Source organism: Phocoena phocoena, chromosome 13 (assembly GCF_963924675.1).
Source record: "Phocoena phocoena chromosome 13, mPhoPho1.1, whole genome shotgun sequence".
Taxonomy (NCBI): domain Eukaryota; kingdom Metazoa; phylum Chordata; class Mammalia; order Artiodactyla; family Phocoenidae; genus Phocoena; species Phocoena phocoena.
The window spans coordinates 64,153,033-64,177,526 of record NC_089231.1 but is presented as its reverse complement, the minus strand read 5'-3'; the positions used below and the strand labels follow the sequence as shown (position 1 = coordinate 64,177,526).

Genomic DNA, 24,494 nt, shown 5'->3' with positions numbered 1-24,494 from the left:
GCAGGCTTGGGAACCACCTGTGACCCTGCTCTCTGCGTCTGCCTCCTGTAATGGCCATTTGACTGTGCGTAACGTGAATAAACGAAGTTTCACTCCAAGGGCCCCACAAAGCAAACCACACAACACAGTGTGGCCTTTTCCAGGACTAGAAAGGATTCAGCGGTGCTCTTGGGGCTGCTGTAGCTGAGGCCCAGCAGGGAGATCAAGTGTGTGGTTAAGTGCCTCACACACGGAGCTGCTGATCACAGATGCAGGGAGGCCTGCCACGTTCCAGCTGAACTGAAGGAAAATGAAGACAGGCGACACCAGGACTGATGCCCAAGTGCCTGGCCCTCTGCTCCCCACATGCCTCATCCCAGACCTCTGGGGATCAGAATGGTCACTGTGGGGCCCTCACTACTTGCCAAGCATAGCAACCCCAGGTCAGTAATCGCCTTTCTTGTCCGTTTTTCAGATGGGACAGGCCTGGTGGTGAGTGGGGGCCTGACCAGCAGCTGGAGCTCATGCCAGGTCTGACTGCTGGGCAGATTGGATCTGGGGACGGAAGCCTGTTGTTTCCCTGAAAAAGAACTGAGCCTGGCCTGGGTTTCATGGGTGTCTTCAGAGACCAGCTGGCTAAGTCAAGGCTGTTTCAGGTACCAAGGAAAGGGTGCCCAGTATTGCCCCCGAACCTCTACTCACACGACCCCTCAGAGAGCCCTGTACAGTACACGGACACAGAGCTGTACAGTGAGGGCTTTCTGCTCTCCACAGCCAAGGGCTTGGACTACAGGGCCTGAGCCCTCTGGGCGCTACAGCCAATCTGGGGAAACGGGCCTGGTACCCAGGGGAAGGGCCCCAGCCCCCAGCTGAGCCAGAGAGCAGCGCTTCTTTCTAGAATCCACTTTATTATGGCACCTGGCAGGGCTGGTGGACGCAGCTAAGATCAGATCCTCTCAAGGTGGATACTGAGGGAGAAAGAGGCTGAAGCCCTGCTGGGCGGCCCTCACTCAGGCCATGCTGCTGCTCAGCTGCATGGCAAAGTCCTGCACGTGCTCCTTCAGAGTCTGGCGGGCATCGGCCTGTGCCCGCTTCTCCCGTGCCCGCTCCTGCTGCAGCTTGGTCAGCCGCAGCCGCAGCCGCTGCTCCCGCCGCTTGCAGGCCTGCAGCTGGCGCTGGGCCTTGTCCAGGGCATCGAGTGCAGCCTCAGCCCGCCGCTTCCAGAGCAGGGCGCTGCCCACCTGGTAGCTGTGCTCATTCTGGATGTAGGCTCCGGCGGGCGGCGGGAGGCGCAGCATGTAGGCTGAGGGTGAGATGGGCCTCGGCTCCAGTGGAGATGGCTGTCGCTCTGGCTCCCGCTCAGGTGAAGGCTGGGTGCTGCAGCCTGCTTCATCTGCCTGGGCACCCAGGGGCCCCAGGAGGTCTGAGAAGGGGCTGCTGAGGCCAGGCTCCAGCCTCCCGGTGGGGGAGGCAGGCAAGGCAGCAGGTGCTGAGGCCTCTTCCACAGGAAAGCAGGTGATGTCAGCAGGTGGAGGTGGGCAAAATGGAGTTGTGGGCCCTTGGCCCTCAGAGCAGCTGGGGGGAAGAGAGAGAGACTGACAGGCCAGGCTCAGGGCTCGCCGACCCCATTTCACCAGGTCATCTAACCCCCATCCCTGAACCCACTCCATGGGCTCAGAACCCTGTCCAGCAAGGCTGCTGTCAGGCACCCTAAAGCCCAGTCCCTCAGACCTGGGGTGCAGTGGGGCACCTCCCCCTCCGCTGCAGCACGTACCGCTTCCTGCATCGCCGGAGTCGGCTGACGTCAGGGGGGCTAGGGGGGTAACTGTGCCCCTTGGTCTTGGTTGTTCGACGCAACTTGGAAAAAGACTCAAATATCGTCGGAACTGCTCCCTCCTTCAGCCTGTGATACCCACTGCGAGGGAGAGCGGTCTGGATGAGGTGGAACAAATCCCTGCCGCCCAAGCCGACCCGCAGGGCATGGAGCCAGCAGGCCCTCCAGCACTCCAGCAAGCTGCTGGGTTAGCTCTGTGGGAGGTGGGAGGCACCCTGCCAACAATGAGTCTGGGGAATGCCAAGTTAAGGCCCCCACCAATCTCTTCCATGCAAAACTCCTCAGAGTTAAAGAGTGTGGAAAGGCTCCACCAGAACAGGGTAGCCCAGCCAAAAGAACTGATTCCGTTTGTGCACTTGTAGGGAGGGCTGGGGTTGCAGGGAGTGCGCTCTGGCACAGTGATCCCTAGGGGGTGGGTCTCACTGCCCTGGTCTGTCGGGAGAGGAAGCTGAGGTTCCCAGCTGGAGAAACCAGGGCTGCTGCTCCGGGGACCCCCCCACCGGCCGGCTGCCACCCCACTGCCCAGGCCCTGTCCACTGCCAGCTGCCAGGAGGCTCACCTGATTCCCACCAGTTCAAAGCAATTCTCCTCGAAGTGCTTGGAGCAGAAGTAGATGTACTCGGACGCCGGGTCCCACAGGCCCTGGCCGCTGGGGTCCAGCCGCTGGCAGTTGGCCAGCCACAAGCCCCGCCTTGGATTGTCCTTCTTGGGGAGCCTGCGGGGCCACAAGCCCGTGAGCCCGACGGGAAACGCCGGCCCCGCTCATGCCGCCCCCAGACCTCGCGCTGACACTGCCTGCGCACAGACAAGGAAGCTGAGGCCTCCAGAAGAAAAGAGACTCGCTGAACATCATCACGTAGGTGAGACTCGAAGCACCAGGCCCGGGCTGGCGGACCGCCCCTCCTCCCCCACCCAGCCTCCCACTCAAGCCCCGCCCCGACCACAGAAGCGCGTGCGCAGTGGCTCCGCGAGGCGGCAGGACGGGCGCATGCGTAGGGGACCCTCCGCGCGCCGGCGCGCACGCGCGCTGACCTGTGGAAAGAGATGCCGCGGTTGCGCGTCTCGCGCGTGTCCCGTGTGCAGCAGCCGGCGGCGGAGCAGTGACGCGGCATCTGGGGAAGAGGCGGGAGCTCGGTCGCGGGCGGCTGTCGGGGCCGGGAGGGGCTTCGCGCCCCTGGCTGCCACCCCGCTGCAAGCGGCCCCCGAGTGGCGGGTCTTCCCCGGCTCGATCTCGCCCGAACCCCGTCCCAGCCTGTTCTCCAGACTCCCGCTTGCGGCACTCACGGTCTCGCCATTGCTGCGCCGCCGAAGTATCGCGAGGTTTGGCTCGCGGCGGAAGTCAGTACCATAGAAACGCGGAAGTGCGCGGCGTTCGCCGAGGGGCGGGTCCCGGAAACTGCAGAGTGAGCCCAGGGAGTGGTCGCGGGGATCTCGCACACCGCCCGGGTCGGGAACCGCCTACGACGGGAACGAGCCCGGCGGAGCTGGCGCGCACGCTTCCTGCGGGAGAGGTTCCTCTTCTGGGCCGGGCGGGAGGTTCCAGGTCCCTCCGGGGGTGGGGCGCGGGAGTGTGTTCGTGCGGGGCGGGGCAAACGCGTCTGGCCCGCGACTCCGACGACCAGAACCGGCCCACGAGGAGCGCCTTGGCCGGCGCGAAGGACTCCAGTTGTTTAGGCGGAGAGCGCTTCCCGGTTCTCCGCCCGTCACTGAAGCCTTTTTCCGGGGGTAACGCGGCAGTTGACTGCTCTGTGTAGCGAGACAGACGTACGGACCTGCTGCATCTTTTCTGTTCGGGAGTAACATAGTTTCCCTAGAAATTCACTTGGAAAAGGAAAGTATCTGGCGTGGGAATTTGGTCGAAGTGCAGCACAGGGCAGACTGTGCTCAATACAGAAACTTTAATAGGTAAACACATCTGTAATGTGACAGTCGGGCGACAGGGGGCCTATAGCCGCGCCCTCGCATTCAGTACTCTTCCCCTTCCTCGGCCTCTGCTTCCACCGAGTCCACGCCCACCTCTTCGTAATCTTTCTCCAGCGCTGCCAGGTCCTCCCGGGCCTCCGAGAACTCGCCCTCCTCCATGCCCTCCCCCACGTACCAGTGCACAAAGGCGCGCTTGGCGTACATGAGGTCGAACTTGTGGTCCAGGCGGGCCCAGGCCTCGGCGATGGCCGTGGTGTTGCTCAGCATGCACACGGCCCGCTGCACCTTGGCCAGGTCTCCCCCTGGGACCACCGTGGGGGGCTGGTAGTTGATGCCCACCTGCCAGAGAAGGGGAACATGGTGAAGTTTATTTTATTTATTTATTTTTCATGGTGAAGTTTATACTGTGGCCTCAGAAATTGTAGGTAGGTTGTTTTTTGTGGGGTTTTTTTGCGGTACGCGGGCCTCTCACTGCTGTGGCCTCTCCCGTTGCGGAGCATAGACTCCGGACGCGCAGGCTCAGCGGCCATGGCTCACGGGCCCAGCCGCTCCGCGGCATGTGGGATCTTCCCGGACCGGGGCACGAACCCGTGTCCCCTGCATCGGCAGGCGGACTCTCAACCACTGCGCCACCAGGGAAGCCCTGTAGGTTATTTTTAAAAACGGGGGCCGTGGACCCAGTTTAAATTATGCCCTGTAGGAATTGGTACTTTGTTTTGTACCAATATATGCCAACATCTAATATCCGTTGACTTCATATTTTCACTTTGTGAAGCGCCATCTGAAATGGCAAAACTGGAAACAAATGTCCTTTGTGGAAACTAGTTAAATTATCATACACTCCCTACAGTAGAACACTGTATGATCATAGAAAAGAATGAGAAATCTGTCCCGGCATATAAATATGTCCAAGGTATACTGTATACTTGCTAAAAAGAAAAGCAACTTTAATTCGATTTATGCTTAAAAATACCTGTAGAGTATTAAACACCAGCTAGAGTCTTTGACAGCTCAGGGAATATCATGCTGGAGGAGGACAAACAACGGGGAGAGGGCTGACGCTGTGACCCCTCCCTGCCCTAGTGAGCAGCTAGCAGTCAGCAGCAGCTGGACACAGCCAGTCTCCAGAAGAGCTGGGATGAGCAGGGGGAAGGGCACAGGGGGTTCTGACTTGATAGCGGGGTGCTCTCACACAGCACTAAGGTCAGGCCAGCCAGCCCCTCCAAGTGGGAGTGCTGCCAGCTTCCGTTTCTCTTCGGCATGAGTGGAGTCTGTCACCTACCTTTAAAGAATGTTCTTTGCCCATGTCGCTGGCTCCTTTCTGTCAACGTCACCCGTATAACAAGAGGTGTAATGTGAATATGCACAGACTATCTCTTGAGGGACAAAGCTCTGGAAGGGGAAGAGGACTTCAGCTTTTCAGCCTTCTGCGTCATTTTAATATTTTGCCACATACACACATTTATAATGAAAAAACTAAACATAAATATGGGAAAGACTTCTTGACAATAGTGCGCCCCTGAGCAAATGGTTATTAAAGAACATATGGTGAAATCACACTCAGACTGACAAAAAGGAACTTAGAGCAATGAGAATTCAACATGCTCCATCTGAGGGAGAACTATCCTCTGTGGGGACAGAAGCTGTGACTTCCTGTACCTCCCCACAAGACCGGCCTCCCCACTGGCTCACAGAGACTCAGCCAGGAGGGAAAGCCTGGGCAGAGGGCACAGCACCCCCCAAAGTGCTACCCAGCTGCGGCTGCCTTGGATGTCCTTGCCTTCTGAAGATCATGGTGAGGTGACTGAAAGGAGAAGTCAAGAATGGAAGGTTTCAACCCCCACCTATAACCTCTGAGGTCTGCAAACCTCTTACGGAAGGTGTAATTAATATTTCCAGATTGGTGAAACCTGTTATAGACTTTACTCTTTTCTGTGAGTCACTTTGCATCTGTCGGTCTTACACCCTCGGAGATGGTCTGTGCCAGGGTGTCTTGAAGTGGGGCTGACAGAGGCCAGGTGGGTGCAACAATTGTCTGTAGTCAGAGGCAAGCTCTGGCCTTTCCAAATGACAATACGATGACACATATTGCTTCTACTTCTCTTCATTTTCAATCTGCAATGACCCTGGAACGTGCAACTCCCCAAACACCTCAGGAACTCATCAGGGCTCACGAGTGCAGGATCTAGCACTTTTTCTAATGTGGAAGATCAATTGTGAACAAGGACTTTTAATGAAGAAGAGGGGGCAGAGTTAAGGATCCCAGGTGTGGCGAGGCACTTAGCCTGGTGATCACAATAGGTCTAACATGTTACTTGGCTTCCAGATACATGTTGCTTTTCTCTGGGTAGACGTTTCATCGTGACACTAAACACGGTTGAAGGAGCCACCTAATTATCAGTGTGATATTGTGTGCGAGGCAGTGTTCCGAGTCTGGTTTGGAGTAACAGCAGTGAACCACCCTTGGCCCCACAGAAAACACTGCATAATGAATTTAAAATTCTGTCTACAAAAACATAAATGTTACCTAAAATGCAGTGACAACTGGTGACTGAAGTAATGTGAAATCTAAAAACCATGATTTCTAACACAAAATGATACCATAGACCCTGACAGGCTTCTTGAGCAAGAGTGGGAAAATGTGGAGGACAGACATGCTGCAGTCAGACGTCCCTGAAAGCTCCCTCCATTGCTCGCTGCCCCTGAGGCTGTTAGATACTAAAAGCTGTCTCAGCCTCAGTCTCTAAACTGTAAGATAGTAGTAGTAGTAGCCCATGAGTGTTACAGGTTGGTTGTAAGAAATAAGGGTACATAAAGTCCTTGCTAAAGATCAAGGCACCTAGCAAATTAATTACTAAACTTGTTCTCCCTGCTGTGCAGGTGCCCTGGAACAGGGTACCCTTCACAAAGGGGCAGCACCCGTCCCAGGATCTGCGGTGGGCGGGAAGGTGAACACGCGTTACTGCCCAGCCTACCTTGAACCCAGTCGGGCACCAATCCACAAACTGGATGGTGCGCTTGGTCTTAATGGTGGCGATGGCCGCATTGACGTCTTTGGGGACCACGTCCCCCCTGTACAGCATGCAGCAGGCCATGTACTTGCCGTGACGAGGGTCACACTTGACCATCTGGTTGGCCGGCTCGAAGCAGGCGTTGGTGATCTCGGCCACGGACAGCTGCTCATGGTAGGCCTTCTCGGCCGAGATGACTGGGGCGTACGTGGCCAGGGGGAAGTGGATGCGGGGGTAGGGCACCAGGTTGGTCTGGAACTCCGTCAGGTCCACGTTGAGGGCACCGTCAAAGCGCAGGGAGGCCGTGATGGAGGACACGATCTGCCCGATCAGACGGTTAAGGTTGGTGTACGTGGGCCGCTCGATGTCCAGGTTGCGCCGGCAGATGTCATAGATGGCCTCGTTGTCCACCATGAAGGCACAGTCCGAGTGCTCCAGGGTCGTGTGCGTGGTCAGGATGGAGTTGTAGGGCTCCACCACAGCTGTAGACACCTGGGGGGCCGGGTAGATGGCGAACTCCAGCTTGGACTTCTTGCCGTAGTCCACCGAGAGCCGCTCCATGAGCAGAGACGCAAAGCCCGAGCCGGTGCCGCCCCCGAAGCTGTGGAAGATGAGGAAGCCCTGCAGGCCCGTGCACAGGTCCGCCTGCGGGAGAGCAGAGGCCGTGAGGCCACGCCCGCATGAGCCGTGCCACCACCCCCACGGGCCCCCACAGGCCCCGGTCACGGCACACTCTTCCTCTGCAGGTTCACTATACGGGTTCAACCCATCCACAGGGAACACGCATCACACTTAGCAGTTACAGACGTGGACGCACTGCGGCCACACCGGAAAGGAAGACCCTGCACTCATGGTTCTGCTGGGTTTTGCCAAAGTGATGTCCCGGGGAGATCCCGGGCCTCCCCTCCTGTGCCGGAGGCCTTCCCAGGGCCCTTCTCACCAGTTTGCGGATCCGGTCCAGGACCAGATCGACGATCTCCTTGCCGATGGTGTAATGGCCTCTGGCGTAGTTATTGGCCGCGTCCTCCTTCCCGGTGATCAGCTGCTCCGGGTGGAAGAGCTGCCTGTAGGTCCCCGTGCGCACTTCATCTGCAGAGAGGACAGCGTGCCCGAGACTCTAAGGACGGTCGCTGACTCACCGGGATGGCCAGGTCCGGGGAAACCTTCAATTCTACAGGCATGTGCTGCGCCTCGCAGGCCAGCAGCGTCAGCGTCTCACAGAAAAGGTCTCCGTGTGATACACATGCCTCATCTGCTGTTTATGGCTCCGGGAAGGTCCAGTCAACCCGAGGAACAAATGCCAGTGTGGCCAGTTCCCAAAGGCGAGGGAATGCTCACACCGCACAGGCGGTTCTGCGCGTGCATGTTTTGTTCACACCCACAGCTACACCCGGGGTGTTGCTGAAATGGCCCTGACATACTAGACATCAGCGTGACTTTTGCCGGGCGCCCTCTGTGGCCTGGGTCTCACGGGCTCTAAGGTGACATTCTGTTCTCTCCTGGGTGGCCGCCACTGAAAGGTGCTCTCTCCTGGCAGCTCCCCTTGGAAACTACCTCAGGCTTCTGATCTGGAGGAACCCAGCAAAGGTTCTGTGCTTCCCCTTCTAAGGTTACCTACCGACCACGGTGGGCTCCAGGTCCACGAACACGGCTCTGGGCACATGCTTGCCAGCCCCGGTCTCACTGAAGAACGTGTTGAACGAGTCATCCCCACCGCCGATGGTTTTGTCGCTTGGCATCTGGCCGTCGGGCTGAATTCCATGTTCAAGGCAGTAGAGCTCCCAGCAGGCATTGCCGATCTGGACCCCCGCCTGTCCCACGTGGATAGAGATGCACTCACGCTGGGAACCAGAATATACATGTGAGGCCCCTTGTCTTGAAGGCAGCCATTACTGTGTGGCAGGCAAAATATAATTAAATGTTTGTATGTGCTTCAGAGTGTCTGGGGCTTTCTCATACCTTATTTTCTTTTCCAGAGGCTTATGTGACCCTTTTATCCCTGTGAAAACTGGCTTGCCCTGAACCATCTAGCTGATAGTGAATGCCAGAATTAGCCCCAGAACCTAAGTGTTTGCTACTATACAAAAATTCGGTTATTTAAAATTTTGCAAGCTGTATAATGTCAATAATAAACTCCATGTTATGGCTAGTCACGGTAATTCTCTGAAGAATATAGCAGTTTTTATTGTGTTCTGACCAAATGATAAGGTTAAGTGGTAATTGAGTTGGGAAAGGAAAAGTGGACTGGGACAGAGGCCACCGTGGCCCAAGCATGGGTGGTCACTGTGTGTGTTTCATCTGCCCCTCTAGGTCTAGCCTCTGTTCTCTGTCCAGCTCTGTGCTCAAGGAGACTGACCCATGTGGACTGTGCCCCCTGGCTTTTGGTTGCTTTAGCCAATGTCAGGCACCAGCAAGAGCTGGAGGTTAGAGGAAGGAGTGGTCGGGGTGCTTGACCCTGGCTCCCTCCCTGCCGGGCTGCCTTGGGTCGCTTGAGTTCCTTTACAAGGGCACAGAGTGTCAGCAGTCAGCGCTTGTCATAAACCTACCCTCTGAGCTTCTCATAAGCACTCCATCCCCTCACCTCTTCCAGCCTAGGAGTTAATGGCTCCCAGATGGCACAAGTGCTGGGATACTGCACTATCCTTTGGTGGTTTCCTTAAACCCTGCCCGTATCTTTATAAATAGTATCTTCTTAAAGATTGTCCTGTGAGTATCTATTTTGAATGTACCGTTTCTTTCCTGCCGGGAATTTAACTCTAGTCCCTAATCACATGTCTGATTTTAGACACATCATCCTTACAAATACACAGACGTGATCACATGAAATTTGAGGTGTGCCACCCACACTAAATTCTGACTTACATACAGTCCTGTTTTCTATTATACAAGCACCAAATCTCAGAGCAGGAGAGACCAGCTTGATGCAGCAATCCCCGAACATCATCCCAGAGGGAAGCATTCGGTTTGGGAAAGATCTCCAATGACAACGAAATCACTTCCCCAGAGGAGGACTCCATCGGCACCCCGGAAGTCCTTTGAAATCCACCCAACCGCACCATTTTCTGTTTTTTTTTTTTTTCTCCGTACGCGGGCCTCTCATCGCCGTGGCCTCTCCCGTTGCGGAGCACAGGCTCCGGACGCGCAGGCGCAGCGGCCACGGCCCACGGGCCCAGCCGCCCCGCTGCATGCGGGATCCTCCCGGACCGGGGCACGAACCTGCGTCCCCTGCATCGGCAGGCGGACTCTCAACCACTGCGCCAACAGGGAAGCCCAACCGCACCATTTTCAAATGCACACTATTCGCTTTGAATTCAGATCCACTGTATTTCACAGGATGCCTGTTGTGTCCTTCTACTCTCTCAGCCCCAGTGTGATCAGAGCCAGCTCTGTGATCCGAAGAAATACCCCAATGTCTTCATTTACAAAATGCGGCTGGGGAGCTCCGTGGTTTGTAAGGCCACGTCCATCTGACTGTCTAACAGTGAAAGGAATTGCAGTGCTCGGGGATGTCATTCCTCGCTGTCAACAGAAAGCGAGCGCACTGCCGACCTTGCCTGGATTGCTGAAGTTTGTTTACATTTCTATACTCGGCTCTATTTCCTCTCTGAAAGTTCCTCCAGACCAAGTCCTGTGTCCCCTTCTCAGCAGATGACCTCCTTCCCCAGCACGGCCCCCCGCAACCCCCGGAGGCCGGCCCTGCCCGCTGTGCCCACAGTCCATGCACCGGGCAGCCCGACCACTGCAGCCTGGACTGCCCGCCTCCCCTAAGCCCAGAGACAACGTGCCGAGGCAAGCTGACTGCTGTGGCTCTCGGACTCGGACGTTGTTACTCGTGGGAACTGTGGCTCCACGGCCGAGAACGCCGCCTTCGCAGTTTCTCCTTTTCAGCCTCTGCTCTGGCCGCGCGATCGGGGAGCGGAGGCCCACACGAGGCTCTTCTGGCATCCTTTCAGACCCGGCCCCCACCCATCTGCCCGGGACACGGCCTCCAGGCCTCCCGCCCGCCCGGCTGTACCATGGTGAGCGCCACCACCGCACTCCGACCTCAACAGCTGCAGCCGCCCAACTGATGCTGCCGCGCCGCGCGCTCCTAGGACGCGCCGCCGCCAACGCCCATTGGTCTGGAGCACCATGGGGCGGGCCAAGGTCTGGAATCCCGCTCCCTATTGGTCAGCACGCGACCCCCAGAGTGTGGCGCGTTCTGATTGGACGTGGATTTGGCGGGAAGGCTGCGAGGACGCCGAAGGATGAGCGCAAGTGGGTGTTCCCGCGAGATCTTGGCCTTCAGGTGGGAGTGGTGTTCGGTTTCCTGTTCTGTCTACGCCAGCTAGGCGGCTTCGAGGAGGCCTGACCTTGTCTACGCAGCCGAACCTGGCTGTTGTCCGCTGGCGGGGGTGGGTGTGGGGGGCCGCCGCAGGGAGCCCGCAGGGCGGAGCGGGGAGGGGAGGGAGGTGCCGGGCTGGGCAGCGCTCGGTGTCCTATCTTGAGGGCGCGGGCAGTCGCGTAACGACAGGCTGGAGTAAGGCAGAGTCTTCTGGGGAAGCAGGAGAGGGTCCTCCCGCCTCTGGTCCGGTCCCGGCGCCCCCGCGCTCAAACCGCGAGATTGTCTCACCGCTCTGGAGGCCTGAGGGTCGCTGTCCGGAGCGGCCCCGCGTGGGGCGGGGAGAGCAGGCTTCAGGGGCGCTTATCCCGCGGGATCGGGGGCCTTTACCTTCAGTCACCTCCCGGCTCCGAACACAGTCTCAGGGCGTTAGGGCCTCGTCCTGGGGATGGGGGTGCCCTCCTTCAGGCCGTAGCGCGCGCAGCTGACTTGTAGCTTGTGCCACCCGCCATTTCTTAAGTACAATTAATTTTTCTGATTGTAAAAGTAACACACATTTATAGAGTAGAAAGTGTGGAACATGCAGAAAAACAGAAAGGAAATAAAATCTATAAAGCCACAACCTAGAGACAAACATTGTTAATATACCAGGGTTGTTTTGTTTGTTTTTCCTGCTAGTATGTATATACATGTATACATTTGTTATCCATACAATTTGGGCCAAACAACATGATTTTATGTATTTATTTATTTACTAATAGCTTTCCTGAGATATAATCCACATATCAGACATCACCCATTTAAGGTGGTACACAATTCAGTGGTTTTTTTGTATATTCACAGAGTTGTGCAACCACCACCACCATTAGTTTTAGAACATTTTTATCCCCCAAAGAAACCCATACCCTTTAGCTGTCAATCCCCAATTCCTCCCCTCTCCCAGCCCTAGGCAACCTGTCATTTTCTTTCTGTCTCTGTATATTTGTCTATTCTGGACGTTTCATATGAATGAAGTACAGTATGTGGTCTTTTATGATTAACTTCTTTCACTTAGCATAATGTTTTCAAGGTTCATCCATGTTGTCACATGTGTCAGGACTTCATTACTTTTTCTCTCTCTTTTTATTTTTTTCAGGTGGCACCATGCGGCATGTAGGATCTTAGTTCCCCAACCAGGGATCGAACCTGGGCCCCCTACATTGGGAGCTTGGAGTCTTAACTGCTGGACTGCCAGGGAAGTCCCTCATTCCTTTTTCTCTTAAACAACTTTATGAGCCACAGTTCATATACCATACCATTCACGTGTTTAAAGTATACAATTCAAATACTTTTAGTATGTCAATGGAGTTGTGCAACCATTACCTTAATCAATTTTAGAACATTTCCATCACCCCAGATTTCATCCCTTTTTATTGCCAAATAATACTCCATTGTATAGGTATACCACATTTTGTTTATCCACTCATCAGTTGGTGGGTATTTGCATTTTGTGAATATTATGAACAATGCTGCTATGAACATCTGTGTTCAGATGGTTCAGATGTTTTGTGTGTTTTAATTTCTCTAGAAGTGGAATTGCTGGGTCATATGGTCAACTCTATGTTTAACCTTTTGAGGAGCTGCCAGACAAACCATGTGATTTTTTTATCCTGATTTTCTCACTTAACATCAATCATGTGCATTTTCACAAACTGTTAAATGTTCTTCGAACACTTGACTTTTAATGTTTACAGAATTCCAAATTGTAGTAAACCAATCCCCTGTTATTGGGCATTTAGATTATTTTCAATTTTCATATCATAAACAGCATTTGCATGTGCATCTTTGGGCATCCGGTTTTCCATGCATCTCTGGTGATTTCTGTGGAGCAGATTAGTCAGAACTTTGGATCGCAGGACAGGCAGTTTTAAGGCTCTTGGTGCATGATGATGAATTGCCTTCCAAAAAAGCTGTGTCCATTTGCCTTCTCCCAAGTTGACTTTGAGAATGCCAGTTGCAGACCACCTTATATTTTAATTTTGTCCAAAGGTCTCCAGGGCAGGGTCTTGTTTGGGCATCTTTGACCCCATGCCCAGCTCAGTGTGCAACATATAATACAAGTTCGTGTTACACGAATGAGTGAGAGCAAAGGAAGGCCCCGATTAGTACCAGTGTCTGAGTCACTATGAAGGCCGGCTCCATAGGACTTGCCACCCAGTTGACATGGGGACTCGGTGCAGACTCATGTGTTGAAAGGCATCTCAAAGTTGAAGTGGCCAATGGGAGAGATGAGGAAACCATACAACATAGTCATTGAGATGGTCTGAAGACGGGCAGGAATTCTTTTTTGTACTCCACTCTGTGGGCAGCTTTATGTAAAGCCCTGGAAGAATGACCTTCACTGAGCTGGTGAGGTCATCAAACTCTCTGTTCACATGGATATCCTGAGGAGAAACCCATTACAAGGCTGTGCGTTATCACTTTCTGAGAACTTGACTGTTTTACTTATGTACCCAAGGTATCAAAGAAGCTTATTAGGGCATTAGTTGTCCCAAGCCTGAAGGATTGAAGCTGTAAACACATCTCTGGAAAGGCTTTGACTCAGGCCTGGGTTGAAAAAAATCAGAGGTAGAATAAGCAGTGATTTGTGACTAGACGCTTTTCATAATTTGTATTTGGGGATTCTCTCCTTAATGTTTAACCACCTTAGAAAAGAGTGACATTTTTTCTATATTAAAAAGGCAAAATTGAGTGAAAAGGGGTTCTCATCTCCTGTGCAGTTCCCCAAGTGAATCTTCCAGCACCTGCAGCCAGTACTGGACAGGGAGAGGGGCCACCTTGCAAGAGCTGAACCTGCAAATCCAAACATTGGTGAGCAGTGAGCATTGTGCCCCTAAGCCACCTATTCTCTCTCGGCCAATGAAGAACCCAGGCAGGGGTCTGAGGTGAGACCACCGTGATACCCCACACGGGAGTGGGAGGCGAGTCCGAGTGGCATCATGACCCAGGTTGAACTTGGATGTGGCCACACCATGTATCTGCACTGGGCACTCTTTCTCTAATCCCCACTTTTTTTCCTCTAAAATGGGGGAAATTATACCTCCTAGGGCTGTTGGGAGGATCAGAGATGAGTTTTATGGGAAGTTCTTACAGAAAAATCCAGCAGCTCTAGGGCAGACAGTGGATTAGCCTGGACAGACCTGAGAACACCAAAGCAGCCTTCACTTCGCATGGGATTCCTGGACACCTGAGAAATACACACACAGGTGAGAGACGATGAGCCCAGGGAGGCGGGAGGGGTCCCTCATCTTTGTTGATGTGGCTCTGGGTGGCCCCGCTCCCTCAGCTCAGAAGGCACCTCCCTCAGACATGATGCCCATGGTGAGACTGGAGTCGGGGAAGAAAGGAAGGGAGTGGACACTGACTGAGCCCCCACCCTTCACCCACTCTGTGCTGGGAGCCAAAGACATAGATACACAAGACACACCCTGCCCTTAAAGAGCTCACCGGTACAGGGAGGAGAGGAAAGGAAACATAAAAGTATAATGTGAAGAGTGCCATGAGACCGGGTGCACCAACCCTCCCTGGGAGGTAAAGGGTGGGCGGGGATAAAACCCCTGAGCTGAGCTTTACAGGTGTGGTGGGTGGAGCTGGGCATTTCAGTAAGAAGAGCCTCAGGATCAAAGCAGGGCTGAGAAATTGCACTGTGTGGTAGGAGAATTGCAAGCAGCTTGGGCTGAGAATGATGTGCCTCAAGGCGGGGGGGTGGGGGGTCTGCTGGCAGAGCCCAGAGCCCACATGCTGTGAATGACACGCTAAGCTTGGATTTGTCCAGAGGGGAGTGCCCAACAGATTTAAAGCAGGGGCATGTTTCTGGTGTAGAAAGATCACCTGGAAGCAGGTGGGAAGGAAGGGCCAAGACAGTGAACAGGAGGAGGTGAGAAGGAGAAGCAGGCAGCCCCGTTCCCCCCTCCTCCCCACACTGTTCTTCAGGAGGTGAGATGGAGGGAAGATGTGGAAAGGGAGGGTTCAGCACTGGACCCCAGGCAGGTCTGTGCCGAGCCCCCAGCTTCTGACTCAGTGGGAAGGAACCCCCACCTAGAGGCAGCCCTTCAGGGGGACGACACGTTCAGGTTCGACTCCCAGAATCCAACGTGCCTATTCCCATCTGGGGGATGGTCCAGCAGGTGGCTGGAAATGGGGACCCAGAGCTTAGAGAGAGGTCTGGGTTTCAGCCGGAGCTAGGAGAGGAGTGAGCCTCAGGCTGGGGAAGGGGGTGCTGCTGGGGGCTCCTGTGCCAGCAGAGGGCCACGCAGGGCTGGATGCCCCCAGAGCTGCTGGTACAGTGGTCTTTGTGGGCCTACTCCTCCCTCCCTTCTCTGTTCTCTGCTCTCAGTGATCAGCCACACCCTCCCCACTGGAGACAGAATACCTGGATGGCCCCTGGGTTCCAGCAAAGCCAGGGGAAGAGCAGGGTAAGGTGAGGGGAAGCCAGGTGGCCCTGGCCATCTTCAGCAGAGCACAACTCCAGTGGGCTGAGGGGGAGGGGCAGCTGAGAGGGAAGGATGGAGGGGGAGGAGTCTGAAGGAGTTCTTGGGTCAAGCCAGAGATGGGTGAGTGAATGACAAGGGGAAGAAGTGGTCACATGAGGAAGCCAGGGGGCCCCCTACCCCACCTGGGCTCTGGGACCCATGTACCCACTGCCACTGGGCTGAGGAGATGTAGTGGGGGAAGGGTCTGTGTGGACAGGCACAGGCAGGTCTGTGCCGGGGCCTTCCCCATCAGGCTAGCACTCACAGCAGGAATCCTCAGTGTCTGGTTGACGTGCAGGCCCAGGTCAGGGCTCCCACTGCAGAGATGCGGTTGTTGCTGCAACAGAAAGGCGTGTGCATGGTACTGCCTTGCAAACAACTGTGCAGAGCCAGGTTGCCCCCAGGGTCTTGGCTGGAGCTGCTGGTGCAGCCCCCAGGTCCAGCTTCACGCACACGCCAGGGGCCCTGGGCAGGTCAGTGTGTAAAAGCTTCATCAGAGGGCTTCGGTGTTCAAGATTGCCCAGCAAACACACCTAGAGTGTTATTCCCCCCACCTCCTGCACCAGCTGCTGCTCCCTGGCCCTCAGCACTCAGCAGGTACTCCCACGCATCCTGCCCCAGCTGGCACCCCATTTCTATCCCCATGACAGCCACCCAGCTCCCTCCCCACCTCTTCCTACTCCTGATGGGCACAAACTCCAGGCTTCAGCACTGCTCTCGGCCACTCTGTTTCCACAGTCAGCCCCATGTCCCTCTAACTTAGACCCCAGCTTGACCTTGAATTTCAGCATCTCTCCTCTGGCCATGGCTCCTTCCATAAGGAGGAAAAGTGGGCAGGATGGAGCACATGTCCCTGCCAATGGCAGGCAGGCCCAGCTCATTCCGGCAGCCCTGGTGTGAGACTCAGCCGCAGTAGCCCATGACCTGTCTGGCATCTTCCGTTCCCTCTGGGCTGTGGCTCCCGCTCTGGTTTTCCCAAGAGGCCTGGGACCCTGCCAGGGCCTGGAGGAGCAGCCCACCCATGGCAGGCCCCTTCAGCAGCCGTGTGCTGGGCAAAGAAGACCACTCCTCCTGAAATGGAGGAAAACTCGTGTGGAGCACACACGCCACCCACCCCCGCACCAGGCTCTGCTGAAGATGCCTTAGTTTGTACTTCCCAGCCCCTGGCCTCACAGTACACGTTAGGAGTCCCAATTACAAAGGAGGAACTTGAGTGAGAAGGATGGAGCTGGGCTGTGGCTGCAGCCCCACCATGAGTGCGTGTGGCAGGTTTGGGCACGAAGTGGTAAACAGCAGCAAGATAAGCCCCAGTCCCTGGGTGGCTGCGGGCCTGGAGGCAGGGGCGGGGCACCCCGTGCTCTCACCTCATGTAGACCTCCTCCAACATGTTGTTGGTCTTGAGCCCTCCCCCAGCGCGGAGGCTCCCGGATCCCCACAGCCATTATACGAGATGTCCAAGACCTTCGGGAAGATGTTTGACGGACGCAAAGCAGCAACCCCATGGGACCACATGTGAAGGTGGAGGAAGCCAGTCCCCAGCCTCCGAGCCCAGGAGGCCCGAGGAGCAAAGAGCGTGGACAGAGAACAGAAGACCACAGAGGTTCCAGAAGAGAGCCCTGGGGCTTGGACGATGGTGACTGGCAGAGTGGAAAGACCAGAAGCAAGCACAGAGGGTGGGTGTGGATGCGAGTGAGCCTCAGGACTGGGCCATCTTCCTTGGGTAGCAGGCCCCAGAGACACAGTGATCAAGCTCCCCCCGCCCCGAGTGGGGACCTCTCAAGGGCAGGGCCCCCAAGGCACAGCACAGCCCAGGGCCCAGAGGGCACCCCAGTGAAGGGCTATTGGATGAAACATACCCAGGAAAATGTGATGGGGAGGAGGGTGGGAGCTCGTGGGTGCCCTGGGGACACAAAGCCTGATCTGTCACCTTGTGGGGCAGGACCCCAGGTCAGCCCTGTCAGAGGGCAAGGCAGTGGCTGCTGTTCCCTGAGGAGGATCCCACAGAGGCAGCCGCCACCAGAAGCATCACAGGCGCCTGTGCTGCCCACTCCCAAGGCCTACGAACCACAAGACCCAAGGGAGCAGGCAGGGTGTTTGAGAGTGTGTGCTGGGATCCCAGGGCGCAAGGCTGTCATCTCAGGGAAGCATCTGCATCTGCCCAGCGGTGAGCATGTGTCACTGGACTGCATAGTGTCCCCACCGGCCGCCTGTATGTGATGTCTCAGAAGGTGTGTGACATTCAGCTGTGGACGCCTCACTTAGTGACATGAGAGTGGGCACAGGGAGACCACATGTTGTCGTCCTTAAGTAGAGCCAGGAAAATGAAAATCACCTGAAAAAACATTCTTTGAGAGCTTCCCTGGTGGCGCAGTGGTTGAGAGTCTGCCTGCCGATGCAGGGGACACGGGTTCGTGCCCCGGTCCAGGAGGATCCCACATGCCGCGGAGCGGCTGGGCCCGTGAGCCATGGCCGCTGGGCCTGCGTGTCCGGAGCCTGTGCTCTGCAACGGGAGAGGCCTGCGTACCACAAAAAACAAAACAAAACAAAACACATTCTTTGAGCTCTGCTGAAAAGATCCAAGACTCATTTCTGAAGAGCTGCAAAAGATGGGGGGCTGGCGTCTGGGAGACCTGCCCCCAAAGGACAGGCCGGAGGGGCTTACTGGGCGAGGCCTCATAACCTCTAGTCCCCTGGCGAAGGCTACAGTTCCTGGGCCTCGCAGGTGATTCCAGCTTATGTTAAGCTCAGTGAGTCCTGTTTTCTGCCAGGGCTGGTCCAAGCATCTCCCCTTCAGAAACACCAAGACAGACTTTTTATTCACTCTGTTCATTCCTTCAAAAAGTGATACCGATGCCCGCTGTGGGCTGGGGTCTCTGCTGCGCACCAGCGTCAGGGCGTTGAACCCCACGTGGGCCTGCCCTGCCCTCAAGGAATTCACATTTATTGGAGAAGCTATAAATATAAGTTAATGGGATGTTAGCTATTACAGACCACAACAGGGAGGTGTGGGGACAGAGTGGGGGCCAACCCTGCCTAGGGGGTCAAGAAAGCAGAGAGAACCTTGAAGATTGAGGGACACACTGTGCACGTGGGCAGGCACCGTGGAGAGTGGATCTGGGGAGGAGCGGATGTGCTTGTGGAAATGCACACAGGCCTGGCGCTGGGCTGGCCAGGTAAGCCAGTGGAGGAAGGTGGGAGTGACGGGCACTCGAGAGATGCGTTAAGAAGTGAGAAGGTGGGTGGGAGGGGGCGGAGACAAGAGGCCAGGGGACCAGTTGGATGGCTTGTGCCACTGTCTACACAAGAGGTGACAGGGCCAGCACAGCTGTGGCAGTGAGGAGGCAGTGGTGTAGAAAAGGAAAGAGCAGGGCTGGGTGGGTAAGAAAGCTGAGAGATATTTTACATATAAAATGGGCAGAAGTCCTACCCACCCACCCCGCTTTCCACTCTGTCAACACTTAGCTGGTCTGACCTGGTCCCAGTTCTCAGCCTCCAGCTGCCCCCCCGTGTGGACCTGCTGATCCCTTTCTTCACCTGGATAAGAGCTCCTCATCCTCACCCAGGAAGCCTTGCCTGTTCCGCTGGGCCGGGCCACTGTGGACCCCATGTCCACTGTGCTTCCATCCTTCCAGGCTCTGGCTGTTAGACCTCTCTGCCTGGCCTGTCTCTCCCACACACCTGGGAGCCCCTGGAGGGATCTGAATCTGACCCCTGTCCATGGTGCCGGCACCCAGCACAGGCTGGTTTGAAGAAATGCCCAGAGCAGAGGGCTCAGCCACCAGTTCCACAGAAGTGTTAGCACCTAGGAGAGCTCCCTGCAGGACAGTGAGGACTCCCTGGGCTGCCTCCCAGGGAACCTCCCAGAGAAGGGGGCTCACACCCTGCACCCAGCCCTGGATATGACACCCGCAGGTTCTCAGACATGTACATTGCTCTTCCTCAGACACTCCAGGGCTGGGAGAGGAGGGCAGTGGTCCGCCACATTGCTGAACAGCTGGAGGGTGAGAAAGTTCTATACGCATGAATTGGCCTCCTGTAGTTCCAATGCTTGTTCTTCATGACCCCTGCAGCCAACCCATGAGGTAGGTGCCACCCTTGCCTTGGGTCAGGTGGGGAGACTGAGACCCCTAAGGGAGTCTGTCCCTCCCACAGATCCCCATTTGGGGAAACAGCCCATCTCTGCCATGCAGTCTTCGTGGGGCCTTGCCTTCCAGCCCCTCCATCCTCACTGCCTCTCCTGTGCTAACGCTCTGACCGTGCAAGCCCAGAGGGACGCCTACCCTTAGTTTGTTGAAAGTCTTAAATAAGCTTCTCTCTTTTTTTTTTTTTTGAACTAATGTTTTTATAGTTACCTTTTTTAAAATTTTTTTGTGGCTGTGTTGGGTCTTCGTTGCTGCATGCAGACTTTCTGTAGTTGTGGCAAGTGGGGGCTACTCTTCCTTGCAGTGCGCAGGCTTCTCATTGCGGTGGCTTCTCTTGTTGCAGAGCATGGGCTCTAGGCACATGGGCTTCAGTAGTTGTGGCAAGTGGGCTCAGTAGTTGTGGCTCACAGGCTCCAGAGCACAGGCTCAGTAGTTGTGGCACACGGGCTTAGTTGCTCCGCGGCATGTGGGATCTTCCTGGACCAGGGCTCAAACCCGTGTCCCCTGCATTGGCATGCGGATTCTTAACCGCTGAACCACCAAGGAGAGTTTCTCTTTTTTTTTTTTTTGCGGTACGCGGGCCTCTCACTGCTATGGCCTCTCCCATTGCAGAGCACAGGCTCCGGACGTGCAGGCTCAGCGGCCATGGCTCACAGGCCCAGCTGCTCTGCGGCATGTGGGATCCTCCCAGACCGGGGCACGAACCCGTGTCTCCTGCATCGGCAGGCAGACTCTCAACCACTGCGCCACCAGGGAAGCCCGAGAGTTTCTCTTTTAATTTCACTGATTTCACAACAGTTTTCTTAGAAGGCAGACTGTCTCTCTGGCGGTTAAACTCTAGGGCTGATTCGCCCAAGCCAAGGCTGGTGCCACCCCCACTCATACTAAGCAGTCAGAACAGTGATCCCCGAACTTTCTGGATCAGACAAATCTCCTGGGTCTCTTTTTAAAATGCAGATGCACCCACATCTCCCCCAAGAGGATACAGAGGTTCAGGAGGCCCAGGCCCACGGAATCTGTATTCCTAACCCAGGGTCCCAGGTGATTCTTAAAATCAATTGGGGTGGTTGAGGACAGGCAGGTAGAACTGCATGTTCCTGGCAAAGCAGCCAGCCCATGCAAAGGCCCTGGGGCATGAACAAAAGTGGTAAGATCAAGGAATTCCACTGATGTCTTCCACAGCACTCGGAATGAAATCCTCATGCCTTTTGCCATGATTTGTAGTTCTGTGGCCCTGCTGTCTCTCCATCCCACAGCTGGACCCTCTCTCCTGGCATAGTAGCCCAGTCACACTGGTGTCTGTGTGCCTGGGAAATAGTTCCTCATCTTGAAATGCTCTCCCTCTGGTCTTGCCATGTCTGATTCCTCCCCCATTGCACATTTCAGCTTAAACATCTCCTCCTTACAGAGTCCTCCGGAGTGGTCACCTCTCTAAAGCGGGGAGGGGCTCCACATTCGTTTCTAGAATCAAGCCCTGTTTGTTTCTTTTGTAACACAATAATTATGGAGAGTTATCTTGTTAATGTGTGTTCCTTGAGGGCAGGGACTTAATATACTTCATGGCTGGATCCCTAGTGGCTGTCAGCACCCAGCATATGCAGTGGTGGGCAGTAAGACATTCGGGGAATGGGCCGAGAGTTCTGTACGGGGATGGGTGGGGAGCAGGATCCACAGCATGGATGCTCAGAGTGGTCCTGCCTACTCCACCCACCCTGCCCCAGGAAGATGGACATGAGTGCCACCATGGTCTCCCTGGCCAGTGGCCGGATGTTACCTGCTTGGTCATTCAGCTGGTTATAGCTCAGGTCCAGGGGTTTCAGGCCTGTGTGGGCCAGCAGGAGTTCAGCAAGGTACTGGGCCACCTGCTCCTCCAGGCCATTCCCTGCCAGCTGTGCCTTCTGCACAGCCGGGTTCACCGCCAGGGCGGCACAGACAACCCAGGCTCCCACCGCTCCCAGCTGGTTCTCCGACAGGTCCACATCTGGGGGCCAGCACCACTCCTTAGTGGTGGGATCCAAAGCCAGGCATCACCCTCCTCACTCCCGCACACCTTCCAGGCCTGACACAGCAGGAGGGGCCTTGCAGTCAGACTGTCCAGGGGTGGATGGTGAGTCTGCCACCCATCAGCTGGGTCCCCTCCAGCCCCAGGCAGCTTCCCAGACCTCAACCCCCACTCCATGTCTCCACGAGTTTTGTCAAGAGGCTAAAACCACCTACTTTGTGGGGCTGTGGAGGACGTCTGCGATGTAGATGCAGCCACCCCGCTGATGATTTGTGCGTGGCATAACACAGCCCACCCACAGAAGCCCCCACTGCCATATTTCCGGGGACTGGCAGTGACAGCCCAGGTGGCTGTGTGTGGAGCTCATATGTGAGCAGACACTCCACTGAGCATATGTTTCCCACATACCCAAGGTCTAAGTGGCATTGTTGGGCCCACTTCACAGATTGGAAACAGGCTCAGCAAGGTTGGCTCCTTGCCCAGGGTCACCCTGCCGCAGAGGCGGCATTTGAATCCAGCCCTGACAAACTCCAGCACCCTGCCTCCCGCACTGCCCGGCCCCTGACCCTCTGTGCCGCACTCTCCCACCTGCCTTCAGGCACTGGGAGGATGACGTATGCAGGGGTGCTGGCTAGCAGAAGAGGGTAGAGGAGGGGTCCAGCACTGGGTGCACCACAGAGGGTCTAACTCCACCCCACCCTCCCCACCCTGTGATGAGGCTCTGCCCCCAGCAACACCGGCAGGTCGGGGGGTGACAAGGCCCGGTGTGGGGGTAGCCTGCCCCCCTGTCCCAGGCACGGCACCTACCACAGATACTGCTTTTGCTCAGAGCACCTGCCAGGGCCTCCGTGCCGGCCCCACAGAGCCCACTGTCCCGAAGTTCCAGCCGCTGGATGTAGGGATTGGAGGTCAACACAGAAGCCAGAGCCTGGGCAGTCTGGGGCAGAGAAGGGCCTGAGCCCTTCCCAGAGCTGAGGGCCCCAGGCTCTGTTTGCAGGGCTCAGCCCATTCAGTGCCCTCCAGCTGGAAGGACCTCCCCTTCCCACAGGCCCAGGGACACCTGCTTCTCCTTATAGGCTCCACCCAGGAGCTTCGCTGACTCTCCAGCAAGTTATGGGCCGCTTGCAGGCTCCCCAGCCCTTGTACTGAACTTTGTCATAGCCCCGATCCCATCTGTCACCCGTTGTGGGGGATGGGACATGCCTGGTACAGAGCAAGGCCGAGGAGTGTGTGGATGGGCTCAGGAAGGGACCACACCCATGGCTGCTGCTCCCAGGTCCTTGCCCTCCAAGCCTGGCCCCAGGATCCCTCCAGGGGTAGCTGGGGCCCCAGGCCACGGTGCTGCAGGTTGAGCTCTGGGGTGCTCCCTTGGTGCAGAAAGCAGGAAGCAGGCAGGACGCTGTGGGCCCAGCAAGACCTCAGGTAGAGGGTGTCCTTGCCCAGTTCTCCAAGCTTATGGGTGCCTGATAGGAGACAGGGATGGATGTGGACCCCTCCCCTGCCTCCATCACTACGCAGCCTTGTTTTCCTTCTAGAGGCATTTCCTCCTGCTAGTAGGGACTGTTGCCCCCACATACAGACAAGGACATTGAGGCTCAGAGAATGCAAATCCTTTCCCCAAAGTCATGCAGCTTATAGCAGCTGATCCTGGCCCTACCCTGCCTGTCTGACACCAAAGTGCATGCTGTGTCTTCCGCTGGATTGCAGACCACATACGCTTTATGAACATTTTATGGGGAAGGAAGCTGAAGCAATTCTAAGTTCTATACATCCATTACTTTAGTTTCTCCTGAGGGTTGGGAAAACCCAGCCCTGATCCCATGTCAGGGTGGGACAGCCCTTCTTAGACTGTTTGGCAGGATTTTTGCATCTTAACATCATTCTGGAAGCCTGTTCTAATCGTGGAACTCCTGATGCCTCCAGGAACATTACGGAGATGGCACAGGGCTGGAGCGGCCGCCGGCTGCCCCGAAGGTGTCCACGGAGGGATGCGCTCCTGCTGGACAGGGTCCCCTGCCTACTTGGCCCCAGCCTGCCCCCCGACCCGTAGGCACCTTCTTTCTCCTGGTCGGAGTTCGAATCCGCGTCCGAACCCTTCTGGGCCTCCGGGACCCCTGCAGGACGCCCAGCGGCCGCCGCCGCCCCTTCCTCCACCTCTTCCTTCCCCTCATGGTTACTTCCACTCTGCACTCGCGGACACCGAGGCCGGGACTGCGAGGGCTGCATCGGGAGCGCAGCCAGGGGATGTGGGCGGACCCTCCGGTGCATCGACCTATCGGATGCGACTCATGGCGAACAGGCGTCCGCTGCAGCCAATAGAGAGCCTCCCGGGCGGCAGTTGCCCAGGCGACCCCGAGTTGTTGGTTGCTGCGGACAACACTGCAGCCCCGGGCTGACCTTGACCCGCTCGCAGCCAGGACCGATTGGCGCGTGGCGGGCTTGTCTTCCCGTCGCCCTAGGCGGCTCCAGCATCGCCCCCTTTCCACTCCAGAGACTGGGGGAGGGGCAGCTCCTCGGGGGCGTCGCAGAGGAGGCTGGGGGACCTTGCAGGGCCTGGCCACTCCTCTCTGGAGCCAGGGTCTCGCTCCCATTCTGAGTCCCAGCTCTCACACGCTTTAGCGTCGCATATGTTGCTCCCTCCACCGAGAACATTCCTCCCCAATGCTTCTTGTTGAACTTAAGATCTGCAAGTGTCAGTTCAGAGGTTGCTTCTTCCGCAAGCTTTCCTTGTCCTCCTCTGGGCTCCTGCTGGCCCTCTCACAATACCTATC

The 24,494-nt window shown here is 56.2% G+C and overlaps 3 protein-coding genes across 3 annotated transcripts; all 3 read right to left on the bottom strand.

Annotated features, from left to right (window-relative positions):
• Window positions 1–873: 873 nt before the first annotated feature.
• THAP7 (THAP domain containing 7) lies at window positions 874–3,132 on the bottom strand. Its single transcript, XM_065890011.1, has 5 exons — window positions 3,098–3,132; window positions 2,846–2,925; window positions 2,373–2,528; window positions 1,754–1,894; window positions 874–1,554 (listed from the first exon to the last, which is right to left on the bottom strand). The coding sequence occupies exons 2-5, from the start codon at window positions 2,923–2,925 to the stop codon at window positions 990–992; spliced, it is 942 nt and encodes a 313-aa protein (XP_065746083.1). The 5' UTR covers window positions 3,098–3,132; the 3' UTR covers window positions 874–989.
• Window positions 3,133–3,778: 646 nt separating this feature from the next.
• On the bottom strand, window positions 3,779–16,142 carry LOC136133315 (tubulin alpha-3 chain). Its single transcript, XM_065890564.1, has 5 exons — window positions 16,134–16,142; window positions 8,366–8,588; window positions 7,688–7,836; window positions 6,712–7,392; window positions 3,779–4,075 (listed from the first exon to the last, which is right to left on the bottom strand). Exons 2-5 carry the CDS (start codon window positions 8,484–8,486, stop codon window positions 3,779–3,781), a joined length of 1,248 nt encoding a protein of 415 aa, XP_065746636.1. The 5' UTR covers window positions 8,487–8,588; window positions 16,134–16,142.
• LRRC74B (leucine rich repeat containing 74B) lies at window positions 13,358–23,991 on the bottom strand. The gene is given in 13 exon segments (XM_065889490.1): window positions 13,358–13,416; window positions 13,419–13,491; window positions 14,199–14,294; window positions 15,845–15,885; window positions 15,888–15,916; window positions 16,944–16,983; window positions 16,986–17,057; window positions 18,259–18,335; window positions 18,337–18,367; window positions 21,496–21,702; window positions 22,531–22,658; window positions 23,030–23,186; window positions 23,778–23,991. Coding segments are annotated over 13 exon segments (1,224 nt in total).
• Between the last annotated feature and the right edge of the window lie 503 nt (window positions 23,992–24,494).